The sequence below is a fragment of the Sciurus vulgaris genome (assembly GCF_902686455.1).
Source record: "Sciurus vulgaris genome assembly, chromosome: 1".
NCBI classification, from domain to species: Eukaryota; Metazoa; Chordata; class Mammalia; order Rodentia; family Sciuridae; genus Sciurus; species Sciurus vulgaris.
In genome coordinates, this window is record NC_136461.1 from 48382783 (window position 1) to 48408967 (window position 26185).

At 33.4% G+C, this 26185-nt stretch overlaps 1 protein-coding gene across 2 annotated transcripts in view; it reads left to right on the forward strand.

The window, feature by feature from the left end:
• The window catches only part of HOOK1 (hook microtubule tethering protein 1), a 71413-nt gene extending 49443 nt beyond the window's left edge, over window positions 1-21970 (forward strand). For both annotated transcript variants that reach the window (XM_079103754.1, XM_079103753.1), the window contains 10 exons: window positions 5043-5130; window positions 5206-5266; window positions 7346-7486; window positions 8103-8196; window positions 9834-9868; window positions 10397-10479; window positions 11084-11184; window positions 14668-14769; window positions 16933-17001; window positions 18432-21970. In XM_079103754.1, the coding sequence (XP_078959880.1) occupies window positions 5043-5130; window positions 5206-5266; window positions 7346-7486; window positions 8103-8196; window positions 9834-9868; window positions 10397-10479; window positions 11084-11184; window positions 14668-14769; window positions 16933-17001; window positions 18432-18602 (945 nt within the window). In that variant the 3' untranslated portion in view covers window positions 18603-21970. The remainder of the gene's footprint in view (window positions 1-5042; window positions 5131-5205; window positions 5267-7345; window positions 7487-8102; window positions 8197-9833; window positions 9869-10396; window positions 10480-11083; window positions 11185-14667; window positions 14770-16932; window positions 17002-18431) is intronic.
• Window positions 21971-26185: the final 4215 nt, after the last annotated feature.

Consider the following 26185-nt stretch of genomic DNA (forward strand, 5'->3'; position numbering starts at 1 on the left):
GTATTTTTTTTAAATAAGTTGTTTTCGTTATTTTTGTTCCTAGCATTTCCTACAAAACAAATGCAGGTAAAAATTTTATAGGAATTGCTTGAATCCCTATAAAGTTGAGACTTAGAAATATTGCCATTTTCACAGTATCCATGAATGTGGAATATCATTTAACTTATCTAGATCTTCAATCTTTCAACATTTTTTAGTTTTCAGTTTATAGATCACACTTTAAAAAATTTATTCTTAAATATTTCTGTTTTTTTTTTTGTTTTTTTGTTTTTTTTCCTTCCTATTGCTGCTGCTGTTTTACTGGGGATTGAATCCAGGGACATTTTACCACTGAAGTATATCCCCAGTCCTATTTTTTTTTTAAATTTTTTATTTTGAGGCAGGGTCTCACTATGTTGCCCAGACCAGCCTCAATCTTGCTATCCTCCTGCCTCAAACTTCCAAGTTGCTGGGATTACAGGCATGTGTGACTGTGCCTGGCTTAAATATTTCATTCATTTTATTAACTGGTCAAATTGTTTTATCAGTTTTAATTTGGATTTTTTATTGCTACTCTGTAGAAACATGACTGATTTTCATACATTGATCTTGTATCTTTCAACCTTCTTGAATTTTGCTTATTGGTTCTCATAGCTTTTTTGGTGGCTTTCTCAGGATTGTCTATACATAAAATCAGAACATGTGTAAATAAAAATAGTTTAACTTCTTCCTTTGCAATCCAGATGCCTTTTGTTTATATACTTATTTTTCTTGCTTAATTGCACTGACCAGAACTTCCAGTGTAATGTTGAATAGAAGTGACAAGAGCAGACATCCTCTCCCAATGCTGATTTTAGGTGGAAAGCATTCAGTTTCACAGTGGTGTATAACATAGCTGTGGTTTTTTGTTTGTTTGTTTGTTTGTATTTTCAGTGAATTTTTTGTTATTGTTTTCTTTTGGTGATCAGGTTGAAGTAATTTTCTTCTACTTCTTGTTTGTTGCATGATGTTATCATAAAAGGGTTTTGACATGTTCTTTTTCTGGATCAGGAGGATGGTATATGGTTTTTGTACTTTGTTGGATTAATATGATGTATTACATTGATTGATTTTTTTCGATGTTATAGTAATCTTGCATTCCTGACCAACTTCCTCTTAGTTATTATGTGTAATCCATACTGTACACATATAAGGTACACATAAATCCACAAACCAATGAGCACAGGCAGAACACACAAACACACATGCACACACACACACAAAAAGGGGGGGGGCAGAAAAAATTAAAGAATTGTCTCCACTGAGATGTTCAACTGTCTGTGAGGGTGAATGATCACCACCTGTGCCTGACTGTCCTTCTTTCCATACTTTCTTGTTTTTGTGTTGCCCACCAAGCTGCCTGCTGGTGTGACTTAAAACTGAAGCTGATTGAAATAGCTTTAAAGTTCCCTTCTTAGAAGTATAAGGTAGGATGAAATAGGTAGTGCTTTGGGTTGGAGTTATGTCCTGATGGACCAGATCAATGTACTCTGAAGGTGGGACTACTGCAGAGTTCTAGAGGGGAGTTCCAGATACTGGGGCTTAGCTCCATTCAAGCCTCAGGGACTTCCTTAGGTGTATCTGCTCTGGAGAGATTAGATCAACACACCCCTAGGGCTGGTAGATGCCAGTCTCTGCTGGAAATCTGGATCTTAGCAACCCTCCAAGAATTCTGCTGGCAGGACAAGGGAGCCAGTCCTCCATAGGTCTCAGACACTATGCTGCGCATGAATCTATCTTTCCCAGGATTATTCCCTGGGTGTAATCAGTCACTTGTTAGTTTTCCAACCCTCTACAGTTGGTCACATAAACTACCAGACTCAAAGGGAAAGTGAATACTACTTCTGTCCATATCTCTGACTTGAATCCCCCTGTGGACAATCTGTGCCTGTTTCACTCACATTCTGCTGGGTGTGCCCTAGACCATACATTAGGTGCTTGCCAGGTCAGTATGGCAGTGTTTGCTGTGGTCTCCCAGTCTCCTGCAGCAGCAAGCTGCCGTATGACTTCCTCAAGATGGCTACCCACCATACCTCTTCACTTGCCAGTTGAGAAACAGAGCACTTCTTAAATGGCATTTTACTGTGCAGCCTCTGGATCTGCTAAGTTCAGCCTGCTTTTTATGCTTTAAGGGTTTTCTGGGAATATTTCTCTATCATGTTTCTCTTCTTTGTTAACTCTCCTCTGTGTGGTGAACTGGCTTCACTGTTGAAACTGATTTTGTTCCAGTATACATAATTAGTTTTTGTTCAGTGCACCCAGATTTCTGAGTCTCTAGAAGACTCTGTCTTATACTGAATTTCAGTGAATTTCCTCTTTGCCCACCTTGCTGAGTAGTTCTCCCTCTGCTTATATCCCAAGCTACAGGGCAACTAGAATTATGGCCTTCCTCTAATCTGCTATCTTGAATCTCCAAAATTTGGAAACTTCAGAATTTCTTGTTATTTTTTAAATAATTGTTTACACTCTACTTGGTGAATTGTTGTGATTTCTTTTAATTCTGTATATGTTGTTTGCTTTAGTTTTTTGTATATATTCATAATAGCTCACTTGGTTTTTGTCTACTGTATCCACCCACTAGCTCATCTCATTGTCTTTTTCAGTTGACTGATTTTTCTGTGTAGAGGTTTTCCTTTTTCTCTGTGTACTTGGCACTTTTATTGAATATCTGACATTTGATGTAGTATTTCAAAATTGAAAATCTTATTTCTCCCAACCTCAGGGTTTGTTGTTATTACTGTTGTTTTTGTCTTTCTAAAGTGATATTTTTTGACTGATTCTTTAAGATCTGTATTCTATGTAATGTGCAACCAGTGAAATCCCTGCTCAGTTACCGCTGTGGCTAGTTCATGACTTGTCAGGGATTACAATAGATGCCTTGAACCAATACTCAATACTTTCTCAGCCTTTGTCAAAATATGTGGTGTGTGTATTGAAAAATTTCTTCATATGATTACATAACCAATGTGACTCTGCACTATGTACCTCCAGAGGAATGAGAAGTTGTGCATCATTTGTGTACAGTATGTCAAAATGCATTCTACTATCATGTGTAACTAATTTGAACAAACTAAAAAAGGAAAAAGAAAACCATCTTCACTCATGAAATTTGAAATTCTGCCTTTGCCTTTATGTCCTGTTTGCATAGGGCTTCAGTTTCATTCAGAGCTGAGATATTCGGGCTCTCTCAGGTCTTTTCTGGGCATGTGCACATGGTTTGCTTTTTAGATCTTCAGAAATATGTCAGAGCTTTTCATAGCCTCCTATGAGACATCATATCACTCAGATCTTAGAATCTTTTGGCTAGATTCTTATTTATCCCCACCTGATATCATAAATTTCAGTAACTGTGGTGATAAACAGTTGCAATGGATTGTGTTTAATTTACACCTGGGTAATACACCTCTTCTGTAAAGCACACCCTGAATTGGGTCAAATAATGAAAATTCCTGTAAATGGAGCTTCTTCTGGGAGCTGCAGGAGTCAAATAGTGATAGTTTTGAGGATGATGGTTTGGTTTTGGAACTGGGAATTGAGCCCAGGGTTGCTTAGCCACTGAGCCACATCCCCAGCCCCCCTTTTAAAAATTTTTTTGTGTTTTTAGACAGTGTCTTGCTAAGTTGCTTAGGTTTTGCTAAGTTGCTAAGGCTGTCTTTGAACTTGCCATCCTCCTGCCTCGGCCTCCAGAGCCACAAGGATTAGACAGGCACCACTTCATCCAGCATAATGGAATTTTTTTTTTTTTTAAACGAGTAGCTTCCTGTCCAGTCTGCCTCTTCTGACCACTAAAGTGACCTGGTTTTCATAGCTAGAGTGATAGAGGGGCTTTTGATTTATGAGGCTACTCCACAGCTGGGAAGAGGAGATCATGATGAGACAAGTTTAAAAAGCAATAATCTCATCATTCTAATGAAGGCTTAACAAATTTATTTTTCTTATTTGTTCTAATTAGTTATACAGGACAGTAGAATGCATTTTGACACATCATACATAATGGAGTATAACTTCTCATTCTTCTGGTTATACATGATATAGAGTTATACAGATCATATAATCACATATGCACATGTGTCTGATTCGTTCTGTTATCATTCCTACCCCCATACAGCCCCCTCACTCTGCTCTGTCTAATCCAAAACACCTCTTTTCTTCCCTGGCACCCCCCCACCTTATTGTGAATTAGTATCTGCATATCAGAGAAAACATTCAACCTTTGATTCTTTGGGATTCACTTATTCCTCAGAATGTTGTAGGTCTTTGGTTTCCAATTTCCAGAGCTCTGTAAAAGTAGATGAAGACAAATTTTCAAGAGTTTGCATTGCATTTATGGAAGAGTATATTTATAGAGTCTCATACCTGTCCCTAATTTTACTTTATAGAGCCCTGTGATCCTTTTATTCAGAACTCAAAAGTTCATCATTGGTGTAAGCTCTAAAATAAAAGAGTGACATGAATTACTAGCTGCTGTTCTTTGAAAATGGTATTTTCCTACAAATTCATACTTGTAGGATGCTGATCACATCTTTTAATAGAATTTCACAATAATGATAAAAGATATACCTAGTCTTCTGCATCTCTTATACACCAATCTGTGATACTTGAGATTGTCCCACTTAGTATTGAAAACACACTTGCAAGGATTTTTGTTTTGGTATTCCCATTTTGAAAATACAAGTACTAAAGTCAAAAAGTTAAATAACTCTATATCTAATATATTTAGGAAGTGGTGAGTCTGGTCTTTTTGCCTCCGAAGTTCATGCTTTTTTTATTACCTACCATGTATTTGCATACTTATACTCTGTTACTTAATTGCATTCATTTGGTTCAAAGTTAAACTATCTGATGGGGAAATTACAAGCCATATGCTTTTTAAAGGCTATTATGTGTATCACTTATCCAAGAGAAAAGGAACCTCTTAAACACTAAAATTATCACTTTAATAATTATCAGAATCACTTAAGTTGTTACAAGCATAAAGAACTAGGTAGAATTAAATTTTGCTGATATCAACAATTCTCTCTTAGAGACTGATAGAGCAGCGAGATACTCTGAAAGAAACAAATGAAGAGCTTCGATGTTCACAAGTACAACAGGATCACCTAAACCAAACAGGTACATTTGGTTAGATTTTAATAAAGGTTTTTATAATGGTTGAAATATTGAAACATTAATCTGTTTTTTGTTTAGATGCATCAGCTACAAAAAGTTTTGAGAATCTTGCTGCTGAGATTATGCCAGTGGAATATAGGTAAATTTATTTATGTTGATTGATAGACCATACTTAATATTTGAAATGTGATTTCTTCCTTTCTTCCTTCCCTATTTTCTTCTTTTCTTTCCTCTTTTTGTAAATCACTTGACCTTTGAAACTTTTTATTTCTCGAGTTATAAAGTTGAAAACAAGTTTCTCATCTATTTAAATTTCCTAATTTAGATTATTATTGTTACCACAGCAGTTTTAAATTTTATCAGAAGTAAAATTGTACATACTAGAAGAACATTCTAGTTTTTATAACATGGTCTTTATTTTTTTGAAATTATTTTTGTTTTTTTAATTCTGGAAAAATTTGTTACATGGCATTGAAATTCACATAGGTTAAAAAAAAATAGGAATTACCAGTAATACTAGGAGAATTAAAAGAAATTAAGCAAGATACAGTTTCTTATGTTGATCTAATATTTATCTTTGTCTTCTGCTGTGTTTACTTGTAGACATTTGACTAATCTGTATTTTCAATAGTTTTCCTTTTTTTGGTGGCAATGAACTTATTACTTCAAACTCAATTCTTTGTTTAAATCATTTTGAGATATAATTTATCCATTTAAAATATGTAGTTCTGTGAGTTTATTTTATTATATTTGTAGTTGTCACTATCATTTTGTGATTATCACTGTTACTATCTAATTTAAAACATTTTCATTATCCCCCAGAGAGATCCATACTTTTAGCAGTCATTGTCCATTCCTGACTCCTTCCAAATCTAAGCCTATTTTTAATGGACATTTCATATACATAGAATTATACAGTATGTGACCTTTGTGATTGACTTTTTTGTTTAGCATCACGTGTACAAGGTTGTTTCAATTTGTTCAGTTTTTTGTTAGGATTATAGTCATGACTTCCAAGTTCCTTACAAACTTTACTAGAAAGAAACACATACTTTTTTGATGATTAACATCCAGTTGTTTTGGAAAATGCTTGAATTCATTTCATTTACCTGAAAGTAACAAATAAGAGTGAAAATTTATTTGTCTTATCTGTTCAAACTTTCTAAATCAATAGTTGCTAAACAACCGTTGCTACCATAGCATTTTAAAAATGTATCAGAAACAAATTTCCAAAAACTTGCTCAATAACATATTATACATTTTACAAATAACCTCTTACTGGGTGATGAGGTCATGTGTTGTGTCATAAAAAATAAATATACTAACATTTATGCAACACAAAGTCACTTTAACTTTGGAGGTGGTATTATGTCATTTAAAGTTAAAAAATTATCAGAAGACAAAAAATGATATAACTAACATTGTTATAAACCTGTGCTGGGAGAAGTAGTTACTTAAGTTTCATAGCAAGGAGTCAGTCATTATGCTAAAGTTAATTTAAAAAAGAATCATATGATCTTGTTAGAATTATGGTACTGACAATTAGAAGAACCAAAATTGGGATTAATTGGAATTAGTTGTTTCAGGGGAGAATAAGATTTGGAAATGAAGTAAATGGGAAAGTATTACTTTTCTGTATAATACCAAATAGAAATTTGGTTTTAATACCAAATTTGCATTTTAAACGTGTATGTAAATACTTAAGAGTTTTTTTCAAGAAAATATTTAAAACTGATTGCCATCATAAAAGTATAACAAAAATTGTAGACAAACTATAGATTCTTAAATCTACTGCTTTTCTTTCATATATTTTCTTTCGTGACTAGTTTTTAAATTACAAAAGCAAACTAGTTCATACTGTGTTTTGGGGATTTGTACAATAATCATTTAAAATATATAGCATAATAATTGGACTGGGGTTGTGGCTCTACTGCGCTTGCCTAGCATGCGTGAGGCACTGGGTTTGATCCCCAGCACCACATTAAAAACAAAAATGTAAATAAAATATATAGCATAATATACTGTACCTTATAATAATTTACTACTTGTTTTGAGGCATGGTCTTCTAATAAACATAATTTTTTAAAAAAACTTTCAGAATATTTGATCACATTCTAAAATGATAGCTGTTGAATGAACATGAATTTTCTCTCTTAAAATTAAGAATATAGGGACTAGTACCTTAAAATTTCAAAACAAATTTGCTTTTCAACATCAGGGAGGTGTTTATTCGACTACAACATGAAAACAAGATGCTTCGCTTGCAGCAGGAAGGTACTGAGAATGAGCGTATTGAAGAGCTACAGGAGCAGCTAGAGCAGAAGCACCGCAAGATGAATGAGTTGGAAACCGAGCAAAGGTGACTGACTGCTTCCTTTTAATCTGAAGTCATGGTGATTTAGTTACTTAGACATGAAATCTTGATTCACAGAAGTAGAAAATATTGTACTAGTTAATAAAGTAATTAGCATTATTTAGAAATAGTTTGGGTTTATTTGGTTTTTGTCTGTCACCACTAGCAGCTTCACTCTGAAAAAATCAAGTGAATGCATTTTAGTCATATTGTAAAACATGTGGAGGAGCCATTAATTGTAGCATATTTGGTCAACTAGGTTGCTTATTCTTGAATTTCATTAGGTAACTTCACAATTGATAGGACATTTAACATATGAATAAATGACAGCCCTGCTCTTTCTGCAGTCTGGTGACTAGATGGCACATACATTGCAGAATCAGATTTGAATCCCATTTCTGTTTCAATTCATTAACTGTTTATTTGTGGGCAAGTAACTTAAACTCATACTCAGTTTCTCTAGCTGTGAGTATAAGTTGTTAGATTCCTGATAATGTATTTAAAACATGAGATACTTATCTGGTACTAATGAATTACTAAAAAAATAGTATAATAATAAAAACATATAATATTATATAAAGCTTACTGTGTACCAGGTAATATATGATTCATCTTACAACAGGCTGAGCAAAGAGCGCATCCGAGAATTGCAGCAGCAGATTGAGGACCTCCAGAAGTCTTTACAAGAACATGGCTCCAAGTCTGAAGGCGAAAGTGTAAGTAACTTAGAAATTATAAATAATTCTGCTCCTTGTGGATTCACCTTAACAGTTCCTGATGCCCAAATTAATTTTGCGTTTGAAAGTGCCACCATTATCATTGAGGGTACCCTCAAATACCGTATATATCTGCATAACAGATGCAGTGATTTTGCCACCTTGTAGCCTATAAATTGATCATATATATTGTAATGTGATTTCTATCTGTCCTACTTCAACAGCTATACCTAAATTTGTGATAATTCTTGATTGAGAGCATGCTGTACTTGAGGACTTAACAGTTCTGCCAGGATTCCAAGGAGCCTGGCCTGAAAAAAAATCTGAATGAGAATAATTGGCAGTCAGAATTGAGAAAACCTCCTAATAAGAAAAGAGATAATAAAAAACTAATGATTTCAAACAAAGTGTATTAAAGAAATGGATCATACCAATCTTTGAAGGACAAAAACCTTAATGCAGTCTTAAAGACATCAATGCTTATTTCTTCCCTCCTCCTAAACTGATAGGCCTTGTCGTTGTCTACTGACGGCAGATAGTGTGAGGGCAGAGATAAGAGGACTTTAAAAGACCTCAAATTTAGCCTAAATTTCAGTTTATCTTCAATTTTCCTGTATTTTGATCTCTGTATGTGGAGAGGAAATAATGTTGAGAGAAGAATGTATTTAACTAAAAATAATAACAAAAAAGATAGGACTGAATGTGTGTTAGAGAGGTATCAATTGATTGAGATTAGATAAAACGTTAAAGTGATTATTCCTGTGTTGCTGGGGGAGGAAATTGCAGAGTAAGTAGAGATGGAAAGGAAGATTGAAAGGGTTGTGTTTCCTTTCTGTCTTTTATATACTTTATATGATTTTCTCTTTTTTCCCTGGGGGCTTGGAAAATAGAAATCGTCTCATGCATGGCGGCATCTCATATGTGCATATATACGGTATCGTACCCTCTCTAATACAAATATTTTTAAGTCACATTAGGGAATACTTTTAAAATGGGATCTATTTGGGGGTGTTCATTTTGGATTGCAGTGTTTTAAATATTTTAAATTTCTTCATCTTTCATTTTTAATTTATTGGTGTCTACATTATACTACACTATATATTTTATTCAGTTGAAATGACTATTACAATTTAAAGTACTGTTGTCAAGAGAGGAAGTTTTATGTTTTAAATTGTTTCAACAATATCCATTTGCTTCATTTAGTATTAATATTAAATTTCTTGTATTTATAATGATAACCTTTACTATAAAGATAAATCTTAAAATTATATTTTGAGATAATGATTCATTAGATACTTGAATGTTTGATACTCTTCAGTATATCACATTCAGTTTCCATTTTTCTTCAATTCCAAGTTCTATATTTATTATGTTCAGAATTATATGGCATTTCTCTTTCTGTTAATGTATTCATCCTTATTTCATTTACTATTTTCCTTTCCTATTTTCTTTTGATATAAAAAAGCCTAAATTTTTTGTTCTTTTAAAAGTATATTACCAGAAATACAAATTTTAAAAATATTCATAATTTTACATAATAGTATACCTTCAAAAGGGAGATAAAGAGATATTTAGATGTCTGAAAATTTACCTTTGTCAAGATAGTCATCTTACAGTAGCTTTTTTTAATTTTATAGTCCAGCAAACTAAAGCAGAAGTTGGAAGCTCATATGTAAGTAAAACCTAGTATTTAATTTCAAATATGAGAGGGGAAAGGGTTGTAAAGTTTCTGAAGTTACTTTCCTTTTCTGATTTGAATAAAGGCCAACACACTGATGCTGATTTTTCTTTTCATCAAAAAGTGAAAAGAAAAACCCGCTAAAAGTTCAGCCTGCCTGGCAACCATCCTAAACTCCTACATTTTAAAATTCTTAACATTATTTGAAGAGTTTAAAAAGCTATATATACAACTATCACAAGTAGATTTTGTGAGTGTTTAACCTGTGAAATATTTCCTTTTAACTTCCCTGGAAAGTGAGGGTGGCAAGGGAAGAATATTTAGCTTTTTGATACCTACCATGTCTAAGGCAGTCTATTTGCTCATGACAAACTCTGTGAATAGGCAGGTATTATTCCCATCTCATAGGTGAGGAAACTAAGGATCAGAGAGTGGCTTGCCCAGAGACAACAAATGTTACATGGCAGAGAACAGTTTTCATCCTTAGGTCTGTTTGACAGCTGGCTGCATCCTCTTTCTTAGGGAAAAACTAACAGAGGTCCATGAAGAATTACAGAAGAAACAAGAGCTTATTGAAGATCTTCAGCCAGATATAAACCAAAATGGTAGGTATTTGTAAACATTTGGAGCAGACAATAATCTAAGGGCTTTCCCTTTTTAGTTGAAGGGTCCATGAACCATACATAAGTCTTTGCATAACGTATAGATACTGACATTACAAGTAAGAACCATGATGATTTTAGTACTTAGTTCATTAAGATATAATCAAATAAAAGCAAAACAAGGTAAAGCTAATAAAATGAACTGATTGATATATAGGAGTATCAAACATTATAAAGTATAATAAAATTAATACTATGGAAATATGAATTAAATAATTTCAAGCCAGATTAAAATGAGCTACAAAACATCAAATAGAAATAATGCCATATTTTCTCATTGTGCTTAAATTGGAACATGTCTTTGCTTATTGAAATGCTTGATATAAAGGAGAAAGATAGCTTATAGACAATGAATGATCAAGGATTATATTGGTTATAGTTTAAAAAGTTTTAGATAAGAATTCACTACGAAGAAGAAATAAGGTTTTTCTCTTAAGTTCTTTTACCAGTGTTTAGAAAATAAGTTTGATAAATATATTTCTTATGTGAAGGTGGAGTATTTTAAATCCTAATAATTAGTCATGTTTCATTTTATTTTCACTAATAGTACAAAAGATCAGTGAACTTGAAGCTGCTCTTCAGAAGAAAGATGAAGATATGAAAGCAATGGAAGAAAGATATAAAATGTACTTGGAGAAAGCCAGAAATGTAAGTGACTTACCTTTCAGAGATCCATCCTGTGTATCCCCCCTCTAATTAATCCTCTTTCTTCTGATTATGTGCTGTTACTATATCTATATCATCACTTTGCTCTCCACAGTCTTTGCCTTGCCCACAAGTTCCTAGGGTGTCTCCACGTCAGTCCTTATACTCTTCAGTCTCATTCAATATTGTCAGACTAGCATCAGAAAAAATAAACACATGACTTAAATAGGGACGGCTTAAATATTGATTGTTGAGAATTAGGAGTGTGACTACACTATTGTATGGAGTATTTGGCACTTAGTAAGATGAACCTAGAATGTTTATTTGTTAGACTCAGCACATTTGCTAAGAATAGAATTTGCTAGACTCTTAGCAAAATCACTATTTTACCTTTTGTGAAAAGTTAGCTTTTTAAACTTGTTTTAAGTTGTTTTACCCTTTAATCTAGATTAGAAAGTTAAATGTTATTCTAAAGATCGCCAGACTAAATTCCTTTTTTTCCTTGTTTCATACTTTTACTTAAATGTTTGTAAGTTCCGTTTTCATAAAATCTTTTGTTTTCATAAATACCTTATTAAGTATTCTCTTTCAGAGAATATTAATGTGTTATTTTCAGTTTTCCTGAATAAAAGAATGGAATTTTATGGTGGTACTTTCAAATAGTTATAATAGATCTACCTTTTCTATATTTAAGTCTCATGGTATTTGCTAAGTAAGTTGTCAGTAGTACCAGCAACAGCAGATTAACCCAAGATCTCAAGGCTTGACAATGATACAAGTTTGCTTCCTGATCACATCAAGTCCTGTCATGACAGGGGAAAAGGACTCTGTTCCACGTTCCCTTTCAAAGTCCTAAGTTGACAGACATTCTGCCTCCTTCAACATGTGTGTCCCAGGTTCACTTGATATTGTTCAACTAGTTGATGAGTAAAGATGGAATAGATTGTATGGGGGATATATAATAGGTCAGACCTGGAAACAGCAAATATCACTTGAATTCCCATTTCAGTGGCAGAACTCAGGCACACTCAGCTTCTGAGGAGGCATAGAAACAACTATGCTAAGAAAAGGAAATAGACTTGATAACCACGCATCTGCTCTTGGCCACAGTTTTTTCCAATACAAAAGTAATACAAAAGCATAAATGTTTATTGTATAAAATATTAAAATGTCACCAGAGACAACTGCTGTTAATACTTTGATGTATTTTCTTAACAGGGCACCTTTTTATACATATTTTCTCTGTGACTAGCAATCATAACACATGTGTACATGTATATTTATGAAATTTATATTTTTAAACTTAACCATTTCTTCATGTTATGTAAATCTAATTTAGTATTTATTGAGCACCTATTCTCCTAAGTATTGGGAATATAGCAGTGGATAAGACAAACACTATACTTTAGGAGCTGACTTTGAAACTAAAATAATACCTGAATAAAATTAATTTTGTGGGATATATCAGTTTAGTGATTATCCTACTATTAGAAATAGGGTTTTTTTCCACTTTGTTTTCATTTTTGTTTTATTTCACTAGAAATAAACCTATAGGCAAATATTTATACCAAAAGTTTCCCCCTTATTTCAGTTTATTATCTTTGTTTCCTAGAAATGGAATTATTGGCCCAAGGATAAGATACTTTATTTCTAAATGACATTCTAAAAGGTTATAAGTAATTGAAAAAAAACAGAGAATGAATATCTTATTATAAGAAGATCTTATTCTTGCCATCACTGAGTAATATCATTTCAATGATAGTTACTTGCTTTGATAAAAGGATTTTTTTTCTTCTTACACTATTTAAGGGAAAACATTAAAATAGTGGCTAAAATGGCACATGCTTATTGTAGGAAATTCAGAAAATAGGAGAAAATCACAGCCATACTTTTTTACGGATAAATTAATTTTTTGTTGTAATTTAATTATGATTCCGTTCCATTAATGTGGTTTGCTTTTGTGTTGTGAACTCCATGAAAGCAAGCACTGTCTCTCTCATAATTTTCTGGATCCACTTCTCCCACAATATCTGCCACATGTCAAGACTCAGTAAGTGGTTTTTGAACCCTAGTAATAATTTGGTATCTTGCCTTCTGTTCTTTTTCTTTTCTCTCTATAAATATATGTGCCATTTCCCTAACTCATTAACTTTAGTCCTCTAAAAATAGATTTATGCTGGGCACAGTGGAATACACCTGTAATCCATGACTCAGAGGCTGTTTTAGGAGGATTCCAAGCTTGAGACCAGCCTCAGCAACTTAGTGAGACCCTGTCTCAAAAAATAAAAAGGACTGGGGATTTAGCTCAATGGTTAAAGTGCCCCTGGGTTCAGTCCCTAGTACCAATAAATAAATGAATGAGTGAATTAATAAAATTACCTAATACAGATGTCCTCGTTATTGAAAACTTGTGGACTTTACTTTTACTTTATACTTAATTTTTCCAAACTAGTTTCCTAACAGAATACTCTCTGCATAGTTCAACTGAATCCTTTTGCTACATTCTGATTACACTTCTCTCTCTCTCTCTCTCTCTCTCTCTCTCTGTAAAAGTATATTTTATTTCATTTTAGGGGATGATTTTTTATTATTTTTATTAAGACTGTTATAATGATACATAGTATTTGGGTTTGTTTTGACAAAATTATACACACAAGTTGATTTCAATCCCCATTGCTCCCCCTTTTCTTCTCTCCCCTCCTTCTTTTCTCCCTCCTCTCCTTTACTGAGCTTCGTTCATTCCTTTGTTTATTTTTGATTGGTACTTTATACATACACATAAAGGTGAAATTCTGTTTGGTACATTTATATATGTATATAACATGATTTTGTTAGCTTCATTCCATATTTCTTTCCCTTTCCCTTTCATTCTCTCTCTCTCATTCTCCTACTTATACTCCACTGGTCTTCCCTGTCCAACTATTAGTAATTTGCATAAATGTAATGGAGGACACTACTGTTTGCAGATAAAATCAGCAGGTCTAATTATATTTATCTGATATATTGAATTACATATGACTAGATAACAATAGTAAAAAAGATTATTGCTAAGAATTTCCTTTTTACTCTGTAAAATCATCAGGTTCCTCTGTAGTTGTTGAATTTGTTTTGATTTTCTTTCACATTCAGGTAAATATGAAAAAGGTTATTTCATGACTTCAGTGCTTAAAGTTTAAGGAATAAAAAGGCTAAGTGTAACTATCCCTGAGTACCTAGCCTTGGAGATGAAAAATTTGATTTGGGGATAGGGATGTTCTTTTTTTTTTTTTTTTTTTTTTTTTTTTTTTGCTGAATTTTTATTCCATTTCTTACCTCTAAAATATGTTGGATTTTTTAAATATATAATTTAATTGTAAACAAGCAATAGTTAGCTTCTAGATGACTTTGTGGACAATTTTCTTTTTCATTGAGATTTTGTAGAAAATATTGCTGTATTGTCAATACTTGAAAGAGAAAGTGAACATAAATTATTTTTTCATTAAACAGGTAATAAAAACTTTAGATCCCAAATTAAATCCAGCATCAGCTGAAATAATGCTACTTAGAAAGCAGTTGGCAGAGAAGGAGAGAAGAATTGAGATTCTGGAGGTAAAATTTCCATAATCACTCATTTTTAATTATTCTGTGGGGAATTCTGATAATTAATTCCTGTCGTATATTTTCCATTAATAACCAAGTTTCACAAAATGTTAGAAATGTAGTTATTTAGCGATAAGTATGTTTATTACACAGTATCTCACTAGCCCACTAGATTGGCCCATAAAATGGTTCACGTGCCTTTATTTGCTCCACTCTAGCTCTCTCCCTCTTTAACAGCCAGTCTTATGGCTATCCTTCACTATTATGCTCCTTTCAGATTGTGAAGATGTGATTTCACTCAGAAAAAGAAAAAACTGAGCTTACCTTTTAAAAAAGATAATGTGTTTTACTTAGTCAGATTTATCTAATCTGTTGTCGTTTCTCACCTAAACCCACACAAAATTAGTTGGAATTTCTGGGAGAATGAAGTACTCCTAGAATCCCAGTAATTCCCTGAACAAAGGAGCCATTTTTATTATCATACAAGGTTATGTTAGTAATGACATGATCTCATTAATTAGCTGAATCTTTAAAATTTACAGGTATTTTAGTGCTAGTGGTTATAACATTTTTAGAGGCTTGGATAAATATGTCAGCATGGAATTGTATACTCGATTTTGTAATTGAATATGTTCTAATTTGTTTTGCAGAATGATTTATAACAGTTTTTTAATACTGTGGTGAGACTTAATGCTATTCTTGAAGTCAATATATACTTCCTTTTAATAACATATACATAATGACAAATCTATGTTGAATTTTATATCCTGGCCCTTGAAATTCTCATAAAGAATAGTTGGTTTCATTTTAAACCAATCAAGAATGTTATATTTCAGAAAACCATTCTATTCAGATACCTTTTTCCTAAATAAGTAGGCATGGACTGTGGTAGAAATATGTTTTAAGGCTTAACTTTAACCTTCTCCTTCATACATCAGAATGTATACTAAGCATATGTGCATGTGCTCTCAATGCTTCTTCAGACCATGGTGTGTGTTGAGAAAAGTACTGGGAAGGGTTATCTTTCTAAAGAAATGCTATTAAGTGTTCAAGATTCAATTAAAATGTTTCTTTCTCTGTAAAGGTTTCCCTGTATTTCTTAGGCAAGGGTAGTTGTCTCTCTGTAGTGAGTCCATGTATTTTAAATTCATTGCATAGCAGCATTGGTTTTCCTTTTGGCACATTTTGAGATATCTTGAGGGTAAAGACTATGTCTTATGTTTCTGTATCTACATCAATAAATATTACCTAAATCAGAGGCTTCATTGGTAATTTATCTTAAAGTTATCATCTCTTCTCTCTGGCCCTCAGTCTGTACTTCTAAAAAATAGTGAGGCTTCACTAGGTAATCTTTGACATCTCAGTGGCTCTCTTTTACTTCCCACTGAAAGCCAATGAGAATGTACACAAATGCTAATGTTTGAAATAGGACTCCCAAAAGTATGATGGCCCCAGGTTGCTCTGCATATCTATCTCTATACACATTGCAAAAGAAGAAAGGAGAAACATAATGTAAAGAGCAGAGACTGCTCTGTCTGTCATCATTTCAAGGGTGTCTGCTCCTGGAACAGTATAAGCCAAAGGGTATCACCTTAAGGCTCCATGCCCACATTCCTTTTTATCTTGAGTGTCTTGCTTAAGGAAGAACCAAGTATTTCAGGATTAGTTTTTTATGAGCCACCTATATCTGTCGCCCAACAGAATTACAAAATTAGCTCTGTTAGAGTAATAAGAAAAGGATGTCAGCCTCTGCAGCAGCACATAAAAATGACCACAGGGAATCTAGAACACTGAATCCTCTTTTTCCTTGGTTCAACGCCTCTGTAGGTGAAGCCCTGTTTTGATAACTAAACCAGTTGCTTTTTTCCCTCAAGATACAAGGAACAACAACAGGAGACTCACTAAGGGGGGGTGTGTGTCTGTGTGTGTGCATGTGTTTAATTCACTGTTTCTTTGAGTAAAATTTCTGAAATAAAGATTAGTCACAAGTCTTCTTCCTAAAGTTGTTGTGAATGCATTTCTGCATGACTCATTTCACACTTTGACTACTATATGTGCCTCACAAATGCATTCTTCATATTCTCTCAACAATGAGATAGTGAAGAAATTATTCTGGTTTTGGTGATTTTGAGCAATTCCTGTGATTTTAATTGTCCTCATATCTCTTTCCAGAGTGAATGTAAAGTAGCAAAATTTCGTGACTATGAAGAAAAGCTCATTGTTTCTGCCTGGTATAATAAGGTGAGTTGAAACGTAGCCAGTGATTGGATATTTAAAACAGTGTTTATCAACCTTTTTTGGCCAGGAACAATAGAAATATATTTTATACCATTAGCCAGGACATAACATGTTTATATAACTGAATCAAAAGTTACTCTGACCATGCATACTGCACGCAGATATTTTTCACTAATACTCTTTTTATGTAAATGATGGTTGTACCTCATTGAATTGTTTCATAACTCATCAACCTTTAACTGACACACATTAAGGACAACATAAATATCAAATATTTTTTAAATTGCCTTATTCGAGCTGAAACTTAATTTGTACTCATAAAGGGTTTCTAAAGATGTGTAATGCAAAATTCTCAAAGCAATATTCTTTAATTAATGGTCTATCCATTCTAAAAAAAAAAATAATGTTATACATGAATGGATTTTTGTCATCCTTGGTGGGATGTTTCCAAGAGTAGCATTTCATGATACATAAGCTTCTTCTGAGCTATTCTAATCAGCTAGAATGGACACTATTTTAGCTATTTTCTCCCATTATCTATAACTTAACACAAGGAAATTTCTGTTCATAGCACACATATGTGTGTTGTGCTTTCCCACATAGCATTAGTTTTTCTTCCATGACTAATTGGTGCAGATACCAAATAGTTTGTTGTTTTTCATTTTTCAGCCTGTATTTGTTGAGCAGTTACTACATTTCTTGTATTAACTATTTATGCTGCTAAGTTCAAAAAAGTTGTTTTGAGGTCTAGTGAGAGTAATACCTTCTCTTATTAAAAAAGTAAACCCTATAGCCAAACTATAGTAATTTGTCATGTATTAATATATTCAGAGACCCTATTTTAAGAATTATTGATGTAAGCTTTTCTGTTTGGCATGTCTACTTATAGATGGAGTGGGTCCAAATACAAAAATTTTCTTTGAAATCTCTTCCTGTTGTTGTAATTAAGCCCAACTCCAGTATGTTATTTTAAGCAACTGGGGTTTTGTTTATTTTGTTTTGGTTTGGTTTCCAAGATTGAACTCAGCAACATTTAATCACTGAGTCACATCCCTAGCCCTTTACATTTTTTATTTTGTGACAGGGTGTTACTAAATTGCTAGGGCCTCACTAAGTTCCTAAGACTGGCCTCAAACTTGTGATTATCCTGCCTCAGCCTCTCAAGTTGCTGAGATTACAAATATGCACCACTGTACCTGGCTTTAAGCTACTATTTTTAATGATTTCAATTTTAATGGGTAAAAATAGAGAAATTGAGTTTTGTGTTTCTTGTTAGCATTACCATATGCAGATTAATCTGCTTTTGAATCCTTATTTTCTTCTATAAAAATGAGAAAAACCAGCTTTCTAGGACTGTTTTGAGGATTAAGATTTTGGTGTGTGTGTGTGTGTGTGTGTATTTAGTTATATTATTTATATATGTTTTGGCTCAGAGTCTAGCATTCCAGAAACTGGGGATGGAATCCAGGCTTATAAGCGGCGGTAGTGCTTGCAAAGACACTGGTGTCTGTACTCCTGCACGGTCTTTCTTAGCACAGCAGCGGCACATCACCAACACCCGAAGAAATCTCTCTGTTAAAGTTCCTGCTACAACATCTGATTAAACTGCAAAAGAAAACATAAACAGAAGTGCCCTTAAAATGTTTTATACCTTTCAGCTAACTGCCAGATTGAAAAAGGTCAAGATGCTTGATAATCAGCTATTTTAAAATCAAACTGCATCACATTAATTTTATCAGCTGACTCTGAAAACAAAGTATAGAATTAGCTATCTCTCTGGGAAGCATATTTGAATATTGGAAGATGTATTTAAGCACACATCTCAAACATTTTTCTTTTGAGATTATTATAATTTCAAATTGTATATTTTAATGTTTTCATTTGTACTAGTTTCTTGATTAGTTCATAACATATAATCAGTAATGTGTAATTTAAAAATGCATTTACATTTGTTTTATGTTTTTGGTTCATGTAGAAATAATCTTGAGGTAGGCATATGGAGAACTGTACAAACGTAATTTGTTTGACTTGATATACCCAAAGCTTTACTACTTCTCTCTTCTAATTCTGTCATTGAATTGGGTATGTTTTGTCATCCCATGGAAGGTATAATGTTTGGAAGAGTTCACTATTTAAAAGACTTTGCCATAGTAAAAATGACTAATTGGAAGATTTGCAGATTATGAAAGAGGTCATTATTCTCACATGTACCGGCTACAAACAAGGCTTCTGGAGAGCTTGGTTGAAATGTTAAGGGGGAAGTAGACTGACATTTGTAATAGGTGCCTTTCTGATGAAAAGCAAGCTGAAAAATATACTTTGTATAAAATGGACACATACTTTATGTAATTAGTGAAAATTATAGTTATTGCTTTTAAGCATAAAATTATGGCTTTTGGTTTCTTAAAAAAGGTGCATCACAATATAATAGTTTTGCCTCTTCTAAAAAGAGGTGAATCAGTGATAAAACAATGTAGGAGTAATTGGATTTTGTTTACCAATGAAGGAATTTGTCTTTGACTGAGCTTATGATATGCAGTTCATTTCTGCCCAAAGTTCTTATTTTTAGAGATGTTCCTTTCTAATTTTTGGTGGGGTGGGGACACATTTTTAAAAAATCACAACTTTGGAGTATTAGTTTTGTTAAATTTGTGTTGTTCATCATGATAGCCACAGGACAAATGTGGCAATTTAAATTAATTAAAATAAGAAGTTTAGTTTCTTGGTATACCTGCCACATCTCCAACCAAACATGTGGCTTGTGGGTATTATACTGGGCAGTTCAAATATAGACTACAACAATATAGCCCACAGCAGTAAAAAGAAGTGTTTCAGATGTAACAAGGAATTGAATTGTGATGTAACTCATGTTTTATATTTGGAATAATTGCATACCATATGTTGTGATAACTGAGTTAATCTTTCCACTGCAGTTCAACAAATACATATCAGCAGTATCTCTAGACTGGAGATTAGCAAGTTTTATGTGAAGGGACAGATAGTAAATACTTTAGTAAATAATTCAGGTTCAATGGGTTACATGATCTCTGTCACAAGTACTTAATGCTGGTGTGAAAGAAGCCATACAAAGCATGTAAACAAAATGGGCATGGCTGTAGTACAGTAAGTTTATTTATAGCATCAGGTAAGGCTGATTTGGCCTTACCTGATGCTATACATTGCAAAGTAGTCTGGAAATTTATAAAGCACAAATATTGCTATAGATCTGTGGTCTAGGTTTTATTCTTAACTTTTCTTTCTAAATATGAGTATTGTTCCATCTACAGTATTTTTCATTGAGATAACTGGCTTTAAATTCTCAGTCAATAATTTTTTAATCACTGAAAATATAAGAATTTCATACTGTATTTAGGTCTCTGAGATTAGGGAATCTGTCCATATATTTGTTTTATCAGGGTTACTTTTGTTGACTACCTCTTAGATTTTGATTTTTTTTTTTAATCTGTGAAATTGTATAGTTCGCATTTTTGTATGTTCTTGTAGTGTCTGCTTGCCTGTGACTTTCAGTGAAAAGAAATAAGACTTCAAAAATGTTTTAGCATGTTATTTAAACTTTTCTAAGTATTACAGCTTTTTGGTATATTTTGGTCATGAAAACATCTGCCCCTTTGGTGTTTCTACTTCCTTATAATTGAGATTTTATGAACTCTTCAAGGTCCCTTTTAATGGAATTTGTTGTAAAACATCAATCTCAATAGATTAGTGTTTTCCAGTTCAATTACTAATAAATTTTCAATTATTATACGTGAAATTTTAAATAATTTGTGAAATTTCTGAATAAGGACGTAGGCTAGAATCTTTTTTCTTAACAGAAAAAACAGATTTTCTGATTTACCATTTTTGTAGTTAATAAGTAGAATTTAAAATGTTTGATATATAACTATTTATAAATAAGATTAATGTAAAGTTCTATATTGTGATTAATCATACAGAAATTCAGGAACTGATCAGAAGTGAGATTCTTTTCCACATCTGGTTAATGTAGGGAGAATGACACCCTGTGGGTGGTAAAGCATTATAAATGTTTCATCATGATTTTTACACATCTGTGTTGTAAGGGAGGCCTGACTCTGTATATACTATGGAAGCTATATTCAACTTTTATCTATGTTATAAGAACTAAATATCCCAGTGATTATAAAGTAAAACTATAGACCAATTTGGAAATGATCTTTAATTTTGAGAATTAGTTCTAAGATCAATGTTCCTTTCTCTTTTTAAAGTATGTACACATGACAGTGATGTTTATACTGATTAACCTAATGTATTGATAAATATTTGAAGTTTATTTTTTCAATGAGTGAGACTAATGATTTAGTATAGATTAAGAATGTCTTATTAGAAATATTACCCTGAGTATCCCATACCCAGATGTCATCATCTTTGATAACTGTCGTGATAACCTGAATGTTAGATAATGCTTCCACAACCTCACCTGTTTCTGTGTAGTGACACTTCTGGCCCTTTGGGGTGGGGGACTTTTAGGCCATAGTACTGTAAGGTCCTCTATGTGCATATTTAATGAGAAACATTCCTATGTTAAAATGTGAGTATACGGTTGTATTCTTACATTTTTAATGTGAAACCTGTACATTGCAAAGTAGCCTGGAAATTTATAAAGCACAAACCATAAAAGAAGATAGTGTGCAGTTACTAAACCTGAGGTAGCTTAAATGTAATGTTTAGTTTTTAAAAAGTCCTTTCTATTTTCTATGGCAAAGACTTTGACACTTGAAATATAGAAGCAATATTTGATTTATTTTTGTAAGTATTTAGAATATTATTTTAAATAAATGATATTGGGTCTTGTCCAATAATATAATTATGAAACGTTTTAAGTAAATAAACTTTCTGCTTCTGTGTCTGTTGGTTTTGATGCTTTTAGTGGGCTCAAATACATTCAGTTGCTGTTTAAATAAAGGACTAAAAATGTTAAGGTTGGTAAAATGCATTGTTTTGTTTTTCATTTGAATTTTTTGTGAGTGAAAAGATATATAAAGTGATTTTTTTGATGTGTCTTTTCATATCTCCAAATTCACCATTAGAATGGAGACATCTTTCAATAATAATGTATATTCCAGAACATTTCTGGGCAATAAAATTTCAGAGACTACTACTTATCTCTCAGTAGTCATTCTCAAATTCTTCACTTAGTAATAGAAAAGCCATTATTTTATATGGGGGAAAATATCCAGAAAAAACCCCATGCACCTTAAAACTTTACTTCTCAGACTCCCTTGTAACTGGTGGGTATGAGGCCATTTAGCTGAATTCTGCCTGATGGAGTGAACAGTAGAGATGTGTGCATACTAAAAGAATGGGCAATTTTCCTTAGTCCCCAGTCTGGAATACCATGTACCTGAAACAATCTTAGGTACAGTTGAAAAACAGGGGAAAGGAACTTGGATGCCAGCAGTCACTTTTTAACCATACCAGCTGTGAACTTCCAGCCTAGGTTTCTCTTAATCTTTTCATTTTTTTTTCAAGCTGATTTATTTGAGGATTTGGGGTTTTCTTTTTCCTAGTATCCTAACATTTCCCAATCTATACAAATATACCAAGTTGGTCTGGGGAGATAGCTCAGTTGGTAGAGTGCCTGCCTTGCAAGCACAAGGCCCTGGGTTCAATCCCCAGCACCGCGCAAAAAAAAAAAAAAAAAAAAGACAAAACAAATATACCAAGTTGTGAAATTGAGTTTTAGGAAAGCACAGGTATTCCCTATTCTTGGTATATTTAAGCCATTATTCTTTTTTTTTAACCTTTTTAAATAATTTTTAATTTTTTTTGTTCCAGTTAGTTGTACATGACGGTTGAATGCATTTGTGCATTTTAATAGATCATACATAAATGAAGTATAATCTCTCATTTTTCTGATTGTACATATTATGGGATCACATCACATCAGTCATGCAGTCATATATGTACATGAGGTAATGTCTGTTTCACTCTACTATCATTCCTTCCCCCATACCCTTTCCCCATCCTTCACTGCCCTCTATATAATATAAAGTAACTCTTTTCTTCTTTATTCCCCCCACTCCTACCACTGACCCCTTATTGTGAATTGACATCTGCATATCAGAAAAAACATTTGTCCTTGGTTTTTTTGGGTTTGGCTTATTTCACTTAGCATGATATTCTCCAACTCCATCCATTAACCAGCAGATGCCAGGATTTCATTCTTTAAAGCTTAATCTTTTTAATTTTTAATTAGTTCTAATTAGTTATACATGACAGTAGAATGCATTTATGCACTTTGATAATATACATAAATGGTATAATTTCTCATTTTTTCTGATTGTAGATGTTGTAGAATCGCATTAGTCATGCAGTCATATATGTAGATAAGGTAATAATGTCTGTTACATTCTACTATCTTTACTATCCCCATGTCCCCTCCCCTTCCTTCATTCCTCTTTGCCTCATCTAAAGTAACTCTGTTCTTCCCTAGTGTCCCCCACCCCACTTATTGTGAATTAGCATCTGCATATCAGAGAAAACATTTGCCCTTTGGTTTTTTGGGATTTTTTTTTTTCACTCTGCATGATATTCTCCAATTCCATCCACTTATCAGCAAATGCCATCATTTCATTCTTCATTAATTCTGAGTAATATTCCATAAAATATGTTTTCTTTATCCATTCATCTATTGAAGGGCACCTAAGTTGGTTCCATAGTTTAGCTATGGTGAATTGAGCTGCTGCAAACATTAATGTGGCCGTGTCACTGTAGTATGCTGATTTTAAGTCTTTTGGGTATAAATCGAGCAGTTGGGATAGCTGGATCAACAGTGGTTCCATTCTGAATTTTCTGAGGAATCTGCATATTGCTTTCCATAGTGGTTGCACTATTTTGCAGTCCCACCAGCAGTGTATGAGTGTACCTTTTCCCCCACATCCTCACCAACTTTTATTGTTGCCTGTATTCTTTGATGATTGCCATTCTGACTGGAGTGAGATTAAATTTTCGAGTAGTTTTGAGTTGCATTTCTCTAATTGCTAGATGAACATTTTTTTCATATATTTGTTGGTTGATTGTATTTCTTTTGTGAAGTGTCTGTTCAGTTCTGTAGCCCATTTATTGATTGGGTTAGAAGTAAAATCAAGAATGAATGGGATGAATTCAATCTGAGAAGCTCAGCAAAAGAAACAGTGTGAACAGAGAGCCTACAGATTGGGAGAAAATCTTTACCACATGCACCTCAGATAAAGCATTAATCTCTAGGATATATATAAAGAACTCAAACTTAACCAAAAATAATAATAACACAATCTATAAATGGGCTAAGGAAGAGAATAGGCCATTATTCTTGAAATATACTTTCTTTCCCTTCTGTCCTCCCTTTATGCATCTATTGATATACTTACCTGTGTCCCACAGGTCTCTAAAGCTCTGCTCATTTCTCATCCTCTGTCTTCAATTTGCCCCATAGAATAATTTCATTGATTGACCATCTTCATGTTTACTAAATCTTCCTGCTGAGCCCCTCTAGTAAATTTTAAATTTCAGTTATATTTTCAGTTCTAGAATTTCTAGTTATTGCTTTTTAAATTGTTCTATCTCATTATGATCTTTCAGTCTGTGAGAAATAATTCTTATGCTTACCAGGAGTTCTTTAGATATGATTCTTTAGGGTTTTGGGGCATTATATTTAAAGATTCTGTGTAGTAAATCTAGGCTTCCTCAGGGAAAGTTTCTAGACATTGCATATTCCATGCATGGGCCATAGTTTCCTGTTTTTTTTTTTTTTTTGCATGGTTAAAGATTTTTTTGTTGTTGAAATTTGGCATCTTAAATGATATTTGGAAACTGGAAATCAGACTCCATCACACACGCACACCCAAGATTTGTTATTGTGACTGTTGTTTTTGTTGCTTTTGGTTTAAAGATTCACTTGCATTAATTATGTAAAAATTCCATTCTTCATCATGTGCAGCCAACTTGATTCTCTGTTAGCATAACGTTCTGATGACTTTGGTCATAGGTTTTCTTTAATGCCTTGAGCTATTAAGTGAGCCTTTTCCAGAGTGTTCTGTGTGAGTTGGGTTATACCCTTAACATTTACAACTGCACTCTGGATGTGACTTCCTACTCCTCCAGGCCCTCAAGTCAGCCAGGAGTGAAAGACAGCCTTCTTGGGTCTTTCCCTGGGCATGGGAACAGCCTGTGCATGTGCAAGGCCTTCTAGATTTCTAGGAATGTGTTAGAGCTTCCCGTTTACCTTTCACCCCTCTTATTAGCACTCACTGGTATTGTCACCTTGGGTTACTGCAATGTTGTACAGTTGTCACTGATTCATTTCAACATATACCCCATGTGATGGTTCCCACAAGGTGAGGTTTGAAGCAGGTCATATGTAAATCTTGAGAATGAGGTTTTACAAGGAACTGCCAGAAAGGTTAAATAGTGACAGTTTTCTGAGGATAGGGCTTACCAGTGTTCCAAACCCATTTTTGCTGCCTCTGGGGGCTACTCTATAGTTGATATTCTCAGTTGCCATAGTTGTGAGCTGGTTGCTTTTCATGTATATTTCTGAGGGTAGAAGAGATGGGCAGGGCAAGTTAAAAGGACTTAACTGTTCTTACTGAGAGTTGGTTTTTATTTTTATAACAAACGCTCAAGTTGTTGCAAGATTTTGATTAATTTTCAGAATCCTGGAAATGTTGATTTGGGCAATTTTTGCTAGTGGTCTCTGAACTCTCAAAGGAATGAATTTTGAAGGTCTGTCTTTGCTATTTCAGAAGTTCTCACTGCAAGTTCAGTTCTTGAAAGTAGAAATTACCTTAATAATCTTTAAAGTCCTTATTTTCCAGGTCTTTATGTGAGCTTTTTAAATTTTACATGTAAAATAAAATTCCCAGAATATGGAATAAAGGCACTAGAGGTAAAGAGTTTGCTACATAATGAAGGGAAATCTATGGCACACTGTAGCATTCAGCTCACTAGACTGCTTGCTCCTCACCACATGTTCAACAAACATTTACTGAGCATCTACTATGCATGAAACACTAAGAACTGGACCTCTGTGAACAAGATAACAGTTGCCTCTGAAAAGCCCAACATCACTGGGAGATTACATGGAAATAGAAAATTAAAGCTTTGTAATTATCAGGGAGTGGAGAAGGGAGCAACTAACAAGGAAAATGCATCAGAGTTGACATTTAAG